A 13,584-nucleotide genomic window follows, 5' to 3' on the forward strand; every position below is an offset into this window, starting at 1 on the left:
ACGATCTAGCTAAATACAGCCTCCACCTACAGGAGCACTATACCCCTGAAGGCCAGCATGTCAGGGACATGCACGCAACCGGGTAAAGTCCTTCACGCTCTGTCACGCTCGCGAGTGAGCATCCCAAAACCATCTGCCGGGCCACCGTTGGGAACAGAAGAATGCTGGAATAGGTGGACTATATTCTTAAAGGGCGTGGTAAAGTTTAGGGGCTGAAAAGCCACAAGCATTTACAACTTCTCTTGCATCTGTTCCACGGATACTCAAATAGCAAGTATCTCTTCCTGCCTGCTGTCTTGCTCGAGGCTCCTCGCACAGTCGCATGCAGGAGACGCGAGGTGGAGGCCGACGAGTCCGCTCGGCTACTTCCGGCTAGGCACCGGAGGGTCGTCAACGGCCCCTCCCTCGCGGAGCCCACAACCACGTGTTAATTCGCCTGATGTGTGTGTGTGTGTGTTCTGTCCCTTCCTTGAATAGCCCAATCTCCTTGTCACGTGCCTGCATATTCTCCTACGGGAGGGGAAGAGAACGAGAAAGAAAGAGATGTGTCAGTGAGTTCCCGCGAGATGTGACGGAAGCCTGTGGGGGACCCGGACTTTAATGTGCGGCTTTCCCGGCGGTCGTGAGGGGTGAGTTGTGTGTGGCTTTTGTGTGTGTGGTAAACAGAGGAGGTGGAGAAGTCGGTGCCTCGCCCTCTCTTCCTCTCTCTGTGCAATAGCTCGGGGTGTGGCTCTGGCCTTACCCAGGCATGGGTTTGGTTAGAAGTAGCCGGGCCCTACTTGAGAAGAACTGGGGGAGCTTGGGTGGCTGTAACATGGCGCCGCCGCCACCACCACTCTGTGTAGAGAGGGCGGAGGGGGGATTTTTCTCGACCCGTTGCCCATAGAATGTCTCGAGCCCTTGGAAGCCGTTACTCTTCACTGCTATCACTGTTGTTATAGAGGAGACCGAATCCGGCTTCTACTATTATCCCACCCACCCCCCTTTCCACATTGTCCTTGGTCCCGACCATTCCATCCCCTCCTTGGAAGGAACATTATACAAGAGTCTCCCACATACACCCATAAGCAAGAGAAAGAGAAGGGGTAAGGGTGCATTGCAGGGAGAAATATATGCGTCTGTGAACAGTATAGTTCTGTGATTGGTTATCACTGAATGAAGATGCCGTGAGGCCTGTTCTCTTTCTCTTTGCTTTCACATCCCCGTTCTTCCCAGTTAAGGAAGGATTGGTGCTGAGGAAGGCCATGAATTCTTGCCTGTGACTACTCCTAAGGACCATGCTTGTGTAGAAAGGTGATGGGTGAAGGCATTAGCAGCCATCCCCACCCGTTTGCTCCAGGTGCATGGATGCAAACGGTTATACCTGTGTTTATTGGGAATTGGCAAAGTACCCTGATGTGTGTATTTACTTACATGGGTTTTGGGGTCCATAAAGCAAAGTGAGAGGAGACAAAACAACAGCAGCAACGTGGATGTATTCAGGCCTGAATGCTGCTTTCCCTTTGTGTGTGATGAAAGAGTGTGTGTGTAGAGGCTGCTGCTGGTAGTTGACTATGGTGTATCCTTCATCCATTCCATATTTTCTCATGTATTTGTGGTTCTCGATAGTGTACTGATAAAAGGAGCAGGAGAATGGAGAAGCCTCTCTTTTTGTGTATTTATTTATTTAAAGACATTTTATCCCACTCTTCAGCCAAAAAAGGCCTCTTAGAGCTGCTTATAGAGCAGTAAAAAATGACAGCCCCTGCCCTCAGGCTTATAATCTGTAAAGCATCTGTTCTTAGTTGTGCAAAGTTTGTGTAATCCATCATACTTCAGTGCAATTTTATGTGTACCATTTTATAACCATGGTAGCTCAAAATAAAACTTCTTATAAAAACACTTCTGTAAGTTGCCTTGTTACCAGTACAGTGTATTTTTCATCAGTTGTGTTTGTGTATCTCCTTTTCCCCATTGACCCTTATATAAGCTAATTATTTCTGCATCTTCTGTCAAATAATCTCTCAAATAATTTTGGGTACATTTTGGCTTTTCTTAAACTAAGGTTGCCAGATCAAAATTACAACAACAACAAAAAGAAGACTCTCAATACATGGAGAGTATCTCAAACCACGTAGCCTCTAGCAAAGCCTAGTGTGTTCCCTTGATTCTGCAGCTGATCTGTAAGAATTCTGCTTTCAGGTTTCTGCATGTGTGCATATAACAGCTCATCAAGACAATACTTGATGCATTTGATGAAGTGGACTCTAGCTCACTAAAACATGTGCCATAATACTGTTTTTAGTCTTCTAGGTGTCACAAGACGCTGCTTCTGCTGCAGTAGACCAGATACAAGGAACTTTTGATCCTCTAGATGGTGCTGAACTACAGCTCCCATCAGCCCCAGCAAGCATGGCCAATTGCCAGGTACAATGGGGGTTGTAGTTCAACAACATCTGGAGGGCCAAAGGTTCTCCACGTCTGCTGTAGACCAACATGGCTACTTTTCTGGAAACTATTAGTCACAGTCCATACAACTAGGTTGTTCTCCAACCTAGTGCCCAGATGTTGCTGGACTACAATTCCCATAATCCCTGACTATTGGCCATGCTGGCTCTAGGGGTGATGGGAGTTGTGCTCCAAAACATCTGGAGTGCACAAGGGTGGGGAATGCCAAGTTTGGCATTAATAAAAGAGTTGATACAGTATTTTAAGATGTAAAACTAAAGTTTCTTAAAATGTGCTCAACCTTCAAAAAGGTTTGTTAAAAAAATTATGGGCTGTATTCAACTAAATAATTGTGCAAACAGAATGACTTCTGGTGCAGCAGGACTCCTCCCCCTTTCTTTCCCTCACACTATCCTCAAATCCATTCCACAGGATTGGGAAAAATCTCCAGAACAGATTTAGGGGGTGCGTGGGGGTAGGACGGGAGAGAACATCCCGTTGCTCATGGACAAAACCTTGCACCAATGAAATATTTGCCTTAGGTCTGTGTTGAACACAATCCTATGTGATAATCCACTACTTTGATTTTCAAACTTTTCTGGAAGAGCCTGAGGTTCCTTGGAAGTTTATCAGGGGGTTTTCAATGAGAAGAATGCTAAAATGGACAAGTTTCTCTGGAAGGCAGCTTGCCCACCACTACTAATCCATATTTTACTATGCACAACCTCATGGGGATGTTGGCTGGGTTCTAGGGTGTACGATTGGTTCATATAGGGTGGCAGCACAGCCCAAGAGCCCAGGATTTTCAGAAATGCCCAGATTCCCTCGTTAAACAAGCTGATACAGGAAAAGGCCCTGAAGGTAGAAAATCTGAAAACTTCTGCAGTTTGCAGTTCCCCAGTTGTTGTCAATTTTCTAGTGTATCAATAGATGAAAATACTTCTATAGCATAGACACTGCACAGGTCTAATAGGAAAAAACTGTTCAGAATAACAGAATTCAGAACTGTTCAGAATGACATTATGACATTTCTTTAGTAGTGTCTTTAGGAATGCACTTAAACTAAAACTGAAATTTAGTAGCAAATGTATTTCTTAAAGTATCTTACTTAAAGGGGATATAAATATGTAGTGTGTTGGTTGAAGAAACAATGATTTGCAAATACAGAAGTATTCCGCCCCCCTGCCGCCTTTCAGAATATAGAGTATCTGAATAATTTGTAAATAGACAAGACCCAGATTTATTGATTAGATTTTTATCCCATCCTTTCTACCAAAGAAGCCCAGAGTAGCAAACAAAACAGTAAAAACAGTACGTAGATTTTAAAAACATTTAAATACAATCAAATAATCTCACAGCTATATAATTTTAAGATTTCTAGGAACATTATCTTGCAGCCATCAAAAGCCTGCATGAATAGGAATGTTTTTACATTCTGCCTAAATGTTAATAGTGAGAGGAACAGACATGCGTCACCAAGGAAGCAATTCATAAGTGCAGGGCTATTACCAAGTAGGAGGTCACAGGTTAATGTCAGCCAGACACCACTCAGCAGTGGCACCATCAGCAGGGCCTCCCCTGCCAGTCATAAGGCCTGAGTTGGTTAATATTGGGGGAGGCTATCTGTTAGGTACTTGGGTCTCAAGCCATTTAGGGCTTTGTATTCGTCTTTGAATAACTTGAAATGGAACAGGTAGTTCACTAACAGCTGCTGCGGTGTCTTCAGGACTTGTGACACACAGTCCTAGCCTGGCAGCCACACTCTGCACTAGCTGCAGCTCCTGGACTGTCTTCAAGGGCATCCCCACATACAGCCTATTGCAGTAATCCAGATGGGAGGTCATTAGAGCATGGACTGTTGAGGCCAGGCTACCCTGGTCCAGCAATGACTGTAGCTGGCAAACCAGCCTAAGCTGGGCATAAGCACTTCTAGCTACAAAGGCCACTTGGGACCTCAATATTTACCAGTATTGTAAATATTGTAGTGGAAAAGAGTTCTGCTTTGGGATTTTTTTTATCCATGAAGTAAGTGTGTGTGGGGGAGGGGCACGCATGCATGCACCAGTGCAGTATTGTGACTAGAATGTTGGTCTGTTACTAGGAATTGAATTCATATTCAGCTTTGAAGTTCACTAGTAATCTGACCCAGTAGCTTGTTGTGAGGATAAAATGGGATAACCTCATACACACTATCTTGAACTCCTTGGAGGGTCGGTGGGTTACAAATATGATAGATCTAACAACCCACTGCTGTGGATTGGCTTTTTCTGCTGCTACTCCAATGATAAATTGACTATGATATTGATGCTGTTGAACTAGAGATGCCATTCCTTGCCCTTCATGCGGTAAAACCCCTTTGCTACAAAAAAGGGAAGGTTACACAATGATTTTGTTCCTGTTCTCTTCTTGGCCAAGAAAGGTATTGCCCGCCTCTGTTTTGAAAAGACTCCCAGTATGTTACATACATGAGAAAGGAGGGTTTGCATTTATAGTGGTTGCTGTGTCACTACTTGGGTCAGGGACAGTAGCCAGTGTTGACTTGAAGGGGTGAGTTGTTCACTTGTACTAACCAACTCATGGCTTCTTTGTAGAGAAACAAACTATAAGTGTAATGCCAAGCTAGCCTCTGGTCTGTTTCCCTCCTGACGCAGTACAAGCAGGAGTGAGGGAGAAGCAAAGTGAGGACTTTTGAGCAGTGTGCACTAGTATGCTGCTCATTCACATTTAACCATAGTTTGTTTTAAATTATGGTTTAATGTTTTGTTCATACTGGGCCACTAGATATTTTCTGGTTATTTTTTGTGTGCTTTTTGTTGTCATTGTTCAGTTTTTTCTTTAAGGAGACTAATCAGGGCAACATTTTAAGAACCCTTGAATTAGTCGTAACTTGATAACAGATATTAACCCATTCTCAAATTGTATTTATATCAGGCTTTTTAAACCTCCATAGCAATTGGGTTCCACTAGTGCTAAAATAGTACTAGCAGTTTTCCTCTCATTGTTCTTTGTGAAAGAGTAGAGTAATTAACAGTTTCCTTATAATTCAATATTTCTTACGTTTTAAAAACTCACTATTACTGAGCTTATCTTTTTGAGAATTTCATGCACATTTTAGACTTGGGGTAGAGAGGCACCTACTGTTCTGATGGCTCCAGTGTGTCTCCACCTCTTTTATGAAAATGGTGGCACATGAAGCTAGTCAAACCCCACCCCTCTTTACTGTAAAACTTGGTGGGGTCAGCTTTTTAAAAATATGCTTCAGAGTTTTTGCAACTTATTGGCAGATCAACCCATTCCTCCTCCAGGTATGGCCAATGGAATGCTGTACTGTAGGTGACTGATGTGCTCACAGCCTTGGTTTTCTCAATAGCAGGTTCATTAAGGCAGCTTGTTCTAACTTTGAAAGCAATACACTTAACATTACATTGGTTAACCACAGTTACAGATAATTGTTTGTATCATAAGCGTGACTTCTGTGAATGGGACAGGCTTTAGATCTAGTGAATGATCCTGCTGGTGGAAGGGAGGGTGCAATTTTTGTCAGGCCCCCTTCAGCCCCCACTGGTCCCCACAACTCCAGAGCAGATTTTCAGAGTGCAAAAAGGAAAATAAGTGAAAATCTCTTCTCACCACACACTTCTGTTCATAGAAGCAGAATTCTGCTCATGGTATGCTTTTGCTGGCGAGAGCTAACTCAGAAACCAAGCCAGTGTAACCTCCATTTCAGATCCATTACTGACATATTCTTATTTGGGCCTCAGCATTTTTATTTGTCCTAAATAATTGAATTCATTTTCCTTTCTTAGGTACAGATGCTTTTCTGCAGGAATCTGATTACCTAGACCCTTTTCATCAGGGTTCAGGCCAGGTCATGGGATAGAGACTGCCTTGGTCACCCTGCTTGATGACCTATGCCAGGCATCAGACAAGGGACTGCATCCCTGTTGGTGCTGCTGGACCTCTCGGCAGCTTTCAGTACCATTGACCATAGTACCCTTCCTGGCCATCTAGCTGGGATGGGATTGGGAGGCACCGTTTTACGGTGGCTCCAGTCCTACCTGACAGACAGGTCCCAGAAAATCGTGCTGGGAGACTACTGCTCAACCCCCTGGCTGTTGGCTTACGGGGTCCCAAAGGGTTCCATTCTGTCTCCCATGCCCTTTAACATCTATATGAAACTGCTGGGAGAGGTCATCCGGAGATGTGGAGTTCAGTGTCATGAAGATGCTGATAACACACTATCTCTCCCTACCCCCTGATTGCAGGAGGGAGTGCTCATCCTAAACCGCTGCCTTTTCAGCCGTGGCCCCCAAGGTCTGGAATACCCTACCCCAAGAAGCCCGCTCTGCTCCCTCCCTGATGGCTGTCCGGAGACTTCTGAAACTTCCTGTTCCAGAGAGCTTTTGGTAGGGACTGAAGATAGAGCCGGTAACTGAGTTTATTCCCTCCTTTTTAGTTTTTCGTTTTTACATCTTAAATCCCTTTTAATATCACTCCCATCGTATTTTATGCATTTTTATCTGTTTTAATGTTTTTGTGATTTTATTGAGCATGATTTTATTGTGAGCTGCCCTGAGTGCCCTGTTGTAGGGTAGAAGGGCGGGACAGACGGACAGACAGATAAGGTTCCCGTAGTACGAGCCACAGGACTCTGTGGGTTATATCCAGTGCTGCCCATCTGCAGGCAGAACAGCCTTTTACTCATGCAGCATGGTTTCACCTTCCTCTCCTCCTCCTTGCATTCCCCCATGCACCCATAAAATCTGCTCTGGAGGATGGGAAAGCATGTAGCACTGCAGGAGAAGGAAAGAAAGGTGGAAGTTCTGTTGCAAGTAAGTCTCATTGTATTCAGTTGCAGCCTAAATGCCTTTGACAGCAGTGGGGCTTGTTAGTTGTGGCTAACTTGTTAATCAGTTTCAGTGGTTCTTATTGATGACTAATTGTATTGGATTCAGGCCCATAATTAATTAGAACAGGCCTTTTTTATGCTGCTGAGCCCCCCTCCTCATTGCAAATTGAAACAGGCAGAGCAATCCAAATGCCAAGAAGCCGGCGGAATGGAGGCTGATGGAGGAGGAGCTGGCAGAAAGCTTGGCAGGATCCTCCTCCTGCTTGGGAGCTGCCGGCCTGGCTGAACACCGGATCCATTGGGAGCTGTGTGTACGAGCCAGCTGGGAAGCGCCGGCTCCGACAAACAGGTCTCCCATGGAATAAGCACTTCCTGTAGGCCACAATGGGAAATAATTGAAATTATGTTACTGTGCTGGCCTTTAGGCTGGTGGAGTTTGTAGGGGGATCAGGACCTAGGAAAGGGCTTGCGTAAGTCTCCCCTGCAGCTCCTCCGCTGCCATGCCCCCAGAATGCCCCATTTTCTGGGCTTTCGCCAGCTTCCGCCAGCCCTCCATCCGCTGGGCTGGCCATCCCCAGAAGACCTCTGGCAGCACCATTAGGCTCCTGGTGGTGCCAAGGCTCAGCCACGGTGGAGGGCTGCTGCTGGCGAAGGATGGCAGAGGCCAGCACAGCACAGCCTGGGCTCCGCAGCATTCAGCTCACCCCAGCCCCACAGAAAGGTGAGCTGGATTGCATCCTTAATCCTGTCAAGGAAGAAAGTGTAGCTGCTGTATTAGAAACCCAAAAGTTCTTTACACCTTAAAACACCAATAACACATTATATTATGATGAAAATAGTCCTCTCTCCTGGTTGTAAAATTGCTGTACTTCTTAAAACATAAAGGTTTTGTGGCTTATTAAGAAGCATGTAGTTGGGGGATGGAAAATGCTTGGTTCCTTTCTGCTTACCTCCATGTGCCTTCCCCCCCCCTTTCCTGCCCCCATGGGGCAGAACTGCTCGATTTCTTGTGATCAGAGTGTTGGGATAGGACATGAGACATTTCAAATTTGTTCAGATAGGAAGCTTGCTGGGACAGTGACTACCTCTGAGAATAGATCGAGAGAATACATTTTGTCCAGTGAGGAGATTTCACTTTTGCCAGGTGCATGCTTACATGGACAAACATGATTTTTGAACAGGGATCTTATGGGTGTTGCCATCAGCAGTTTAGCGACTGCAAGCTGAAGAAGGGGCCGTCACAGTCATAGGATTTACTGCTTCCCATATTCACATTCAAGTTTGCCCATGTCCATCATACTCCAGGGATTGTCAGGAAACCTTGCATGGGCAGAATTTTATTTCATGAACCTGTCCCTAATCTAATCTACCTCATAGTGGTGTTGTGGAAATACATTTGATAAGGTTGTATTATAACCCACTCAAAGCCTTTCAGATGTGATAGGAAAGAGATAATTTAATAATTGACTTTCCTTCTTAATTTGCAGAACGACTGTCATGAAAAGGAGGCTATAGTAAATTGTTTACCTTGTGGAATTTGGCTTACATGTGAAATCTGCCAGGTATGCATGTTTTAATTTATATTCTGTAAATGATTGAAACACAGCTTCTGTGAGTGATATCCAGCATTGTGCTGGCAGACACAATTTGTACTCCTCTTCCTCATCTGCTTCAGAACTCCCCTCAACTCTCTTTAGCAGATTTGGGGAGACTTGAAGACTGCAGGGAGCAGGAGAAGTCCCATTTGTCTAAGCAAGCCACCACAGTAGGATATCCACTATATTTTGTAGAAATGTTTTCTAGTTTGCCACATTGAGTCATGTGTCAGATTCAATTTCACCTCTGAGAGATATAAATACCATAAATTGCTTGGCTTTCTTTGCTTTGCTCACATGATTTTGGAAACATATCTTCAAAGCTGTTAATACGTTTGTTGAAATATTGCCTTTTTTGAGGCTTGGTCATATAGAGACTTTTTATAATGGGAAACTACCAATATATACAGACTTTTTTCTGTTGCTTGTGCATGATATTAATTTGATTACTTAGGGCAATTGACCTGACTCACTGGATGTGTTTGTTATTTCAATGTAGGTAATACAAGGACCTGTGGAATATGAGTGATGACAAACCATTTTTATGTACTGCCCCTGGATGTGGACAGGTAATATATGTTAGATATATCCATGTCAACAGAGAAACATTTTGTTATATCAGAGGAAGTAGTTTACATTTAGTTTGACTCCTGAGAATGTTTTAACTCGTAACCTAAAGTAACTATAAGAGCCAGTTAGCATAAACAAGCTGTAAATGCTCCTTTGCATATGTTCAACTTCTAGTTAAATTGGATGGCACAGTCAGCTCTGATATCCAAAACGGCTTGTTCAGGGTGGGCAGCAGAGGATTCAGTCACCACAGCCTCTAAATGAGTATTAGGTGGTGTTAGTACTGGTAGTACTGAACAGCAGACAAAATGCAGTCCAGCAGTAGCAATTACATAGCCTCAAACACCACGCATTAACACTTATTTTTGTGATGGCTCTTGATGCAAGGAGGGATCTCTGTGGAGAAGCCTGCGTAAATCAGGGAAGACTTCTTGTATAGCAGATGATATCTCTGAGATGTCTTTTTAGAATTGTTAACTAATAAGAATCTAATAGAGTACAAAAGTATTGCTTGGATGTGATATTTCAAAGAGAAATATATATTTAATTATTAACATGATTCTAAAGAGCTATTGCACATTTATTTCAGTTATAGTTAAAATATGGAGGTTACAAAGTGACACTCTGAAATTTCTTTACTGTAAAAAAACAACAACCTTTTTAGTATTTTACCAGGCCTGGACTGGTGTCTTCATGTGTGTAAAGGGATTTCACATTTCCTTTATTTCTGTTCCATATGAGTAAAACCTTTTTACTGTATCCTTCATCTCTTGGGAGCTCATCTTACAGGGTGGGTGTATATTTGTAATGGAATGGCTGTTGCAATGGAAACATTTATTTTAGATATAATAACCTTCAATAGTAAAGTAAACGTAATTTCTCTAATAATTTGGGGGGGGGACCCTTAAACTTTCATAATGTTTCAACAACTTCTTTCTGCATGTAAAACGTCTCTCTCAGCTCTGAAATCACTTAAGAACAACATCAGCATGGTTCTTAAGACTGTTTACAGTTGCATTTCTGCAGTGTGTTTTCCTCTGGGTTCTATATTTAAAACTGATTTAATTTAATATCAGTGTTACAAAAAGAGAACAAACTACAGCTGCGTTACTTAGTGGACTACCATGAGGAGTAACCAACATTTGTTCCTGGCTTACCACCTGAAGTTTGTGCAGAGAAGGCAAACCACAAGCTTGGATTTGGGCAACATGACAAGCCAGACTCTGGTTTGTTTCATCTATGTTGGCAGCAGGGTAGGAACCCACAGCTAGTTAACATTAAATAAGTTTGTTTTTAAACTATAATTTAATGTGACAGGTACTTAGGGCAGACCCTTTGATGGCAGACATAGGTTTGCATGGCTAGAAAGCTAACTCAGTTGCAAGAATAATATGGGTCAATGATTGCATCAGAACAAATTGGCCAATATCATAAAAAGAGGCAAGGCTGGCAAAGTTGAGTGCAGGATGGAAATCAGGAACACTCTATGGCCAACTGTACTGGTGAAGCTTTAGCCAATATATTGTAGTACTCAGGAGCAATTCACTGATTCATTCAATAGTTTAAAATTAGGTACACTACTTCCACCTTTGTTAATTATTATATATACTGGACTATTAACCCTTGTGAAAATAACAGATAAAAAGTAGATATCTGAAAAATATTCAGAGCTAATTAGAAATTATTTTAGAATGTTTTATAGTCTTGTTTCAGTCTTATTGTCTAGAAAAAATGTCAGCATTTCATTTTAGGGAAATACTAATGTTATATTCTGAAAAATAAAATGGCAGTATGGTAATACTGCAGTGCTAACAATCATAGGCAGCCTCCAGAGGTGCATGCACTTTAATTTCTATGAAGTTTGTTTCTCAGAAGCTACACTAAAGAAATCCCAAAGTGTGTGTTAAGCTTTCCTAAGTACAAAAAGGGTTTTGTAGTTTGGCATAAGAGCTTTTAAAGAGAAACTATATCCCCCCCCCCATTTTTACTTTAATAATGTAATTAATTGAGTCACTTTCTATTAACAATCCTATTGTCAGTCTGTCTGAGTAGCTACAGTCTTAAAACTATTGTGCAGCTGCTCATCGAAAAGAGGTCCTAGGTGGAGTGAAACCATTGTCAAAAGTTGATATGGACCTCCTTTATTCTGATGCTATCTATATGTTGAGGTTTTAAAGAACCTTTTTTGGCCAATGAAGTTAAAATTATTTTCCTACTGTACCATCAGCGCTTTCATTTTTAAAAAATCAGCTGTTAACTTATTGCTAATGGCTTTTAACCTGTTATGAAAATGATTCTCCATGTTGTTATCACTTTAGTCAAAATTCAAATTTGTAACTATATTTTAAAACTTTTTGCCACAGCGTTTTACCAACGAGGATCATTTGGCTGTCCATAAACATAAACATGAGATGACACTGAAATTTGGTCCAGCTCGTAATGACAGTGTCATTGTAGCTGGTTAGTATATATATTTATTAATCCATCTTTCTTTTGGAATGTGCACATAATTTTGTGTATTTTCTGTATGTGACTCGAAATCTGTAGGCTCATCAGAAGCAATATCAAAAGATTCCTTATAAAAATGAGTTTGTAATATATGTGGTCCTTTACTCTTATAAAATTAATCTGCTGTCTATGTAGGCTTTGACTAGTAAATAATGAGCAGTTCAATTAAATCGAACTTTTATTTATAAGGGCTACTACAGGAAATCATACCTAGCAGTTAGAGTATGGCACTTATGCTAGAAAACACTTACATGTGTTTAAACACTTACACTTACTATTTAAATCAATGTCATATGTAGATATGGGATAAATATTTATGGGTTATTTTGCTTCTGCATATACATTTAGTTATAGCTTAAAAGAGTTTTAGTCTCAAAATCAGTTGTTCAAAATATAGATTACTCTCTGATCCCTTAATATTACAATTGCTTCCTCTTTGGAAATCTTTTCCTCTCAAGCTTCCCTTTTAAAAATTTCTTGATGGGTGAAAATGGAGAATAATGTTTTTTTGTAATACATAAAGAACAAATAAGAAGATCTGAAGGCAACTTTGCTTGACTAGAGGAATTTCATGGGTTTTTTTTAAGGATTAGCAAGTGAAACCTGCTTACTAATAACATTTTCCCACTACTTTTCCCTGAAACATTGGTCATTAACAAAGAATAACCCCCAGTTTAGAAGTGGGTTGCATCGTAAGGTGCTGTTGCATGAGCAGAAAGGCACATCTGATAACACAAGGTCCCACATTTGCTCATCCAAGGCTCCACACAAATTTTGCCAACGTAGTCTCCCATGGCCCATCCCATGCTATTTGGGAGAGTACTTTGATGAGATTGGGAATTTAGTGATGCTGCAGTGAGGCAGGAAAGTTTATTGCACACTTAGAATTTTACTTGCACTTCTCTGGATCCAATACATTTTTTTTTATGGAAGCCCACACTTGATAAGAAGATACCGTGAATGTTAGTAGAGCACTCAGACTGTCTTGTCTTTCCCGACCTTATTCAAATACATTTTACACTATTCTGCTGTATTGAATATAGTGGAATTATGTGTGATAGTGATCCTCTACAGGTAGTGTAAGTATATCAAGACTATATTAAAAGTCTCAGGTCACTGCTCTGTGAATACTGTGTGGCTTGATTCCTACACATTGTTAATATCTGATGGTTGCATAAAGCGCAAGCAATAGAATGTCATGAGTTCCTCAGTATCTTTCCTCGTTACTGAATTCCAGCCATTATGTAGTGATTATTACTAGTACTTTGTTGATCCCACAATGATGTTTGCAACAAAAGTTCATTCTTATTAGAATGTTTTGATAAGGTTGCAGTCATTCTCTCACTTGCTTTAGAATAATTGCTATTTGGATGAATAGAAATAATTCCCTGGCAAATGGGTGAAGAACTGCAGCCAAGGTGCAATGTTCGGTTTTTTAAGATAAATTAATACTTATGCTTAAACCTTTCAGCTGCAACTGTTCTATCCATAAGCTATTCAGAGATAATTTGCAAGATGAAATTGCTGACTATTTAAATTGTTACTTGCATTTTTCTTATATATTTGGGTGGGTAACCACATTCTATAGCTGCATGCCATCTTAAAACACCATCATCTAGAGGATTCACTGCAGTA

The 13,584-nt window shown here is 41.6% G+C and overlaps 1 protein-coding gene across 13 annotated transcripts in view; it reads left to right on the plus strand.

Annotated features, from left to right (window-relative positions):
• The first annotated feature begins 307 nt into the window (after window positions 1-307).
• The window catches only part of ATF2 (activating transcription factor 2), a 51,816-nt gene continuing 38,539 nt past the window's right edge, over window positions 308-13,584 (plus strand). For 2 of the 13 annotated variants that reach the window (XM_061608413.1, XM_061608421.1), the window contains exons 1-5: window positions 313-629; window positions 6,693-6,855; window positions 8,764-8,838; window positions 9,371-9,440; window positions 11,805-11,901. In XM_061608413.1, coding sequence (XP_061464397.1) covers window positions 9,393-9,440; window positions 11,805-11,901 — 145 coding nt within the window. In that variant the 5' untranslated portion in view covers window positions 313-629; window positions 6,693-6,855; window positions 8,764-8,838; window positions 9,371-9,392. Of the gene's footprint in view, window positions 630-6,692; window positions 6,856-8,763; window positions 8,839-9,370; window positions 9,441-11,804; window positions 11,902-13,584 lie in introns of all 13 variants that reach the window. The other 11 variants (XR_009760466.1, XM_061608414.1, XM_061608416.1 and 8 more) reach the window with 10 other exon arrangements.

This window comes from Rhineura floridana, chromosome 2 (assembly GCF_030035675.1).
Source record: "Rhineura floridana isolate rRhiFlo1 chromosome 2, rRhiFlo1.hap2, whole genome shotgun sequence".
Lineage (NCBI taxonomy): Eukaryota > Metazoa > Chordata > Lepidosauria > Squamata > Rhineuridae > Rhineura > Rhineura floridana.